The sequence below is a fragment of the Talpa europaea genome (genome assembly GCF_964194135.1).
Source record: "Talpa europaea genome assembly, chromosome: 14".
NCBI classification, from domain to species: Eukaryota; Metazoa; Chordata; class Mammalia; order Eulipotyphla; family Talpidae; genus Talpa; species Talpa europaea.
The window spans coordinates 13,042,812-13,048,811 of NC_140082.1; the positions used below are offsets into that span (position 1 = coordinate 13,042,812).

At 56.2% G+C, this 6,000-nt stretch overlaps 1 protein-coding gene across 2 annotated transcripts in view; it reads right to left on the reverse strand.

Moving 5' to 3' along the window:
- SSH1 (slingshot protein phosphatase 1) overlaps positions 1-3,543 on the reverse strand; it is a gene marked incomplete at its 5' end in the record, with an annotated part of 52,411 nt that extends 48,868 nt beyond the window's left edge. For both annotated transcript variants that reach the window (XM_084254446.1, XM_084254445.1), the window contains one exon: positions 3,475-3,543. In XM_084254446.1, the coding sequence (XP_084110572.1) occupies positions 3,475-3,543 (69 nt within the window). The remainder of the gene's footprint in view (positions 1-3,474) is intronic.
- Positions 3,544-6,000: the final 2,457 nt, after the last annotated feature.

Below are 6,000 nucleotides of genomic sequence, written 5' to 3' on the forward strand. Positions count from 1 at the left end.
GCAGAGACACACTCTGGAGACCCATCGATTAGTTCTCGCGCTCCCTACCCCACACTGAGGGAGCGACCCAGGCCCAGGCTTTGCTGGCCATGGGGTCATGAGCTTCGGTCCCAAAATGAAGCAGCAGCAAACCAACTCACAACAGCAACAAACTCAGAAGAGAATCTCAGCTGGTTCTCAATAAGGGACAGTGGGCAACATCTGGAGCATTTTTCTGGAGGGTGCTACTGGCATCTAGTGGGTAGAGGACAAGCTGCTGCTACACGTTCTACCATACACAAGACAACCCCCACAACTGAGAAGTTTCTGTTCCCAGAGTCAGCGGTGCTGAGGTCAAGAAACCCTGATCCAACCCCAAAAAATGTGACTGGAGATCTGCCCATGAAAATTAGTCACCATGAACATTTGTCAAAAATAACAAAGTTACAATCCATTCCTGAAAATTACTGATTTATCTATTCTGTTCTCTCTGCCTGTTCTCATAAAGGATGAGATGAGGTTAACAGCAAAGTGACATAAATGAGAAAATAAATAACTGAAAAGAAGAGGGAAAACAAAAGGAGGAAAGTCACTGTGCTGGCCAGGCTGTGATTTCCCTCGGGCCCCATGCGCGCAGCAGACTGGCGGGGGCAGAAATAAGCTGCCTAAATATCTCTGACTCCACCAGCCAGACGCATTTGGATGAGCAAGGAAGTGATCTGGGGGGTACAGAACTACAAAACCATCTGAGTCTCGGTCACTCTGAGATTCTCAGGATAAAAGGCATGCAAGATCAGTCAAGAGAGCAACCTGTGCCAAAGAACACACATACAGAGAAGCCAGCCCTTTCAGACAAGCTGAGGCCCAGAGTGGGGAAGCAAGCCATGGACGGTCAGTCCAGAGGCAGAGATGGCCTGAGCCATATCCCCAGACTCTGAGCACTTGTGTTTGTATGCTCAGTTCCATTTTGCTTCTTCATGTCTCACCCCTGCTGGGATAAAGCCTTTCCTTTAAGGGACTGTCCCAGGCCCTGCCTGGACAACTGATGTTGCTGATTTACTGAAGTCAAATAAAAGCTGGTTGAGTTTTATTTTATGTTTATCAGGTTATTGATGCTTTGTGAAAATAATTCTTTATCTAAAAATTTAACATTTCTCTAGAAGAAACCCAAATATCCAACAAAATGTGTAACAGTCCATTCAGTGGAATATTACACAGCAATGAAAAGAATGAAGTACTGATACATGCTACAACACAGGTGAACCTTGAAAATTTTATACTAAGAGAAAGATGCCACAAAAGACCACATAATATATGCTTTACTCATATGAAATGTCCAGAATAGGCAAATCTGTGGAGGCAGAAAGTACATTAGTGGTAGCCTAGAACTGGTAAGAAATTGGTGGGAGACTACAGGAGGGAATCTGCAGATAATGGCTAAGGGTTGGGGATTTTTTTGGGGGGCTGATGAAAAGGTTCTAGAATTAGAGAGTGTTGATGGCTGCACGAGCTTGTGAATGTACTAAAAACCACTAAATTGTATGGTGAATTTAAGGTATGTGAATTATATTTCAGCTTACAAGTAATAAAAATGTAGAGCTGTGTCTAAGACCAAATAGTTCAAGTGTAAGTAAACACAGGCTACGCAGAGTTTAGAATCCGAGCCCTCATCTGAGAGGCCTTCTGTGTTATCCCTTCCTGAAACCAAAGTGCTCGCTCATCTCACATATTTCTGGGAAGGGAACATGAGATCAAGCGCATGGAAGTACTTTGTAAACTGCAAGACAGCAGTGATGGGGATGATGGAGGAGAGCAGATGTCTCCACGGAGAGCAGAGAAGCTACCACAGCCTAACTTCTCAGGTGTCAACATTGACTACCCATGTCCTTCTGCCCCATTCAGCAAGCAGAGGGGCGACTAGAACCTTCTGCCTGTAGACAAGATAACTATTAATGGCATCCTCAGCCACTTTGAAAATGTCCCTGCCAGTTCTGGCAAAATAGGTCAAAGCGCTACCCCACTGGCAGCCACAGGACAGACAGTGCTGCTAAACCACAGACAGGCCCTCATCTCTCAGAGGCATACACAGACCTTTGCTGCTGCTTTGTTATTCTGTCAACTTCCCCCTTGCACCACCCCCTTCCTGCCCCAAAGGGGCCTAAATCACCCAGAAGCTGGGGCCCACTTCCTGGGCTCCTCCCCGGCCTTCTTTCCCTTCTCTAAACAGTTCACATCTCCTGCTGCTCGGTCTTCAGGTTAACACTCAGCCTGGCTGTGGATATGAGTTTAGGCCAGGGCCTTAACTGCCCCAGCACAGACCCGCTCCCCAGCGAGAAGCCAGCCAAGCACAGAAGGGTGCTACGCAGAACCACACAGGGCAGCCTCAGAAACCCAGACCGGCCTCAGCTATGCAGCTCCAGACACAGGCACATGCATCCCTGAGTGAAATTACAAAAAGGAAAGCCCCTGCCTGAGCTGCACACGCGTGAGACACAGTCACCTAGTGTTCGGGGGTCATTCGGTCACTGTCGCATGGCGACATGGCAGCCACGCACACTGAGAAGTCCCTGGGTATGTGGTCAGGGAAACAATCGCACACTCACAGGGGCAACTCAAGCACCCACTCTCAGCACCCCCAGGTACAGTTCCCTGCAGACAGGCTGGAGTCCCGCACAGTGAAAGTCACAGGCCCCCAGCCCAGCACCTGGGAAGGGCCGAGCCAGCCAGCCAAAGGGTGACAGATCTCAGTGCCAGTGTCACGCAGTCACCCAACTAGGAGTCCCAGTGGGACATCCAGTTTCACCTCCAGGAAGGGGTCACACCTGCACATGGATCACACCCAGAGGCTCACTGAGTCACCCCGACAAGGGGCATACCCATACACCATCACCCCCCACACTGGGGTCACTCACAGTCTCCTGGATGGGGGTCACACCCACACAGTCACCTCGAGACACCCGCACAGACACCCCCAGGCAGGGGTCACAGCCACAGTCACTCCCAGAAGGGGGTCACACTCATGCAATCCCCTGCACAGTCAACCTGGGATGGGGGTGACACCCGCACAGTCACTCCCAGAAGGGGGTCACACTCAGTCTCCTGCAGTCACCCCCAGATGGAGGTGACACGCAGTCACACGCAGACGGGGATCACACCAGCACACACCATCACCCCCAGACGGGGGGCACCCCCAGACCGGGGTCAAACTCACACCCTCCCGCACAGCCCCCCGCGGCGGGCATCGCAGCCGCCGTCACCCGCACATGGAGCCACAATCACAGCGTCCCGCACATGCACCCTCCGCCGGTCTGACACCCCGGCCCACAAGTCTCCCACGCAGCCGCCCGGCCCGGCTGCCCAGGCGGGGCGCCCGCAGGCCCCGGGCACCTCGGGGTCCAGCCCCGCGCCGCCCCCGCGCCCCGCGCCCCGCACTCGCGGCCCAGGCCCGGCTGGGCGGCCGCTCGGCGGGGCCGGGGCCGCGGGCCCGGGGCTCACCTCGCTGTTGCTGGCCGAGGAGGAGGCGGCGCTGGGCGTGGGCGAGCGCTGCAGGGTCACCAGGGCCATGGCTGCGGCGCGGCGCGCGGGCGACGCGCACCCCGGGAGCTCGAGCCGCCGCCACCGCCGGGGCCGGGCCCGGGGCGCTCCAGCAGCCGCGCGCGGGCGGCCGGGCCGAGCCGGGCCGGGCCCGCCCCTCCCCCTGGGCGCCGCGCCGCCCCGGCCCCCGCCTCCCGCGCCGGCGCGCGCCCGACCTGCGCGCGGGGGGGCGGCCGGGGGGGAGGCCGGGCGGGGCGCGGGCGCGCGTGCGCGGCGCGGGGGGCGGGGGGGCGGCGGCCCGAGCCCCGGGCGGCCAATCACGGCCCCCGCGCGCCCCCGCGCGCCCCCGCCCGCGCCCCGCCTGCGCGCCCCCGCGCGCCCCGCCCGCGCGCAGGCCCGGCCCCGGCTGCAGGCGCGCTCCCCGGGGCTGGCGCGGCCGCCCCCAGGCCTGGCCGCTGCGCAGCCGGGGAAACTGAGGCCGGGCCGCTGGGCAGCCGGAGCGGCAAGGGAGGAGCAGGGGCCGGGAAAGCAAAAGCTGCCGCTTGCGCCGCCGTGCCATTGAGACGCGCGAGAGCCCAGGACCATGAAGGGGGCTCCAGTCCCTGGATCCCGGGGATCCTGGAGGCCGCCTGGGTTTCTGGCTGGGCGGGGAGATGGGTGATGGAGACACGGTGGGGGCACCTGACAGGCAGCTCGTGCGTGCATGCCAGGCCTGGAGTAGTCTGCAGCGAGCAGAATAGATTGGGCCTGTCCTCAGGGACTTTGCAGAGGTCAATCAAATTATTAGGCAAATTTAAAGATTGTTGTTTTGGTTTTTGTTTGTTTGTTTGTTTTTTGCTAATATTGTTATATGAATTACTCCTATGAGTCCAGAAACAAAGCCAACTCTTTGGGAAGCAAAGGAAGGCTTCCCTGTGAAAGGGCCATTGGCTCTGAGGCCCAACTGATGAGCAGGATTGACCAGAGCAGGGAGGGAGGTCAGCTCTGCAGGGAGAGTGTTGCAGAGACAGTGAAACTGGAAGAAGGTTGTCCATCAGAAGCTGGCGTCTAGGAAGCGAATGTTGGGGTACCCTTTAATAAAGTCAAAAACCAAGCCCCCACTCCTTGCCCAGCAGGCTGGTTTGGGAGACTTGAATAGATAAAGGAAATTGGTGAGGTTGCCTTGGAAACAGGACCACAAGGCCCACCACCATGACCAGAAACCCCAGCCTTGCTCCAGGAATGCAGAAGCAGGGCCAGGGCACACTCTGTGTCAAAGGCCAGCGCTGAGGCCAGACCTCCCAGTGGATAACTCATGCAAACTCGAGCCCCAAGAAAGCCTGTAAAACAGTATAAATAAGAGCCTCAAATTCTTTTCCCCCCTGCACAGAGGTGTATCACCCCTCTCACCCCCTGCTCCCGTGCAGAGTACTTCAATAAACCTTCCTTTCCTGTTCTCTACCCTCTCTGGTGAATTATTTCACCCCTGCACCTCTGGCCTCAGCCTGATATTACGCCCCCACAGAGGCCAGGGAGGAGGCCACTGCTGCCATTTTCCTAGGTAGAGGTGATCAGTATGTTATAGGGCAGCCCCGATATTGAACGGGTTGCCTGGCTGTGGGTCCTCACCCGCGCGCTTACAAGGGACTTATGAATACTCCACTACAGACACACACAAAAGGTTAATAAAAGGTTTGTTTACAAGGGAAAAGGAAATAAGGAAACTGTACAACTCAGGGAGAAAATAGGGAAATAAAGTCTTTAATGCGTCCTACCCGATCCGACGACCTGGAAACCCAAAGTTACTCTCAGAGCTGGCCGCACGCTGCGAGCTGGCGGGGAGCCAAAATGGGGGACCCCCCCCTCCAAAGCCCACGTGTCTGGCTTTATACCCACCTGACTGCTTAACCCCACCCTCAGGTCCCAGCCACCTTCCCTTTGGTGGTGATGGGATTTGGAGTTCCCAGTGTCTTTGGCTTTGGCCTGGGGTGGGGGTGGAGTCCACAAAGCCTGTATGGAATTAGCTTTAGGACAGCCTTTTCCCCCTAACAAGTACAGGGATGGAGTGACATGAAGGCGGATATCAAAGAAAGTGGACTGACTTGATTTGCTAATAGAAAGTTTCCTATACCTGAAATTCCCTCCCTCACCTGTTTCCACACACACCTTGCACAAGCACCCCCACAGGCAGAGGTCCAGTCCTGTTCTCCATCTTAACAAATGGCTCCACCATCCACCTCACTGAATAACCAGAACCCAGGCAGGCTTCTGGGTCCCATCCCTGCCTCCCCCACATCCAGGGACTGCCTTCGTCTTCCTGGGGTGTGACTCGGCACCATTCATGTCCGAGGTGGTTCTCAGTGGGGCCACTAGAGCTTTTCTGGCAAGAGGGAATTTTGCGGAAATATTTTCGGCTGTGTCTCTGTGATGAGGGGGAGCCTCTAACCTTTAGAGGGGGAGCTAGGAATGCTAATGCCAGGCAATGCTCAGGGCAGTGTCCCCCCCAAA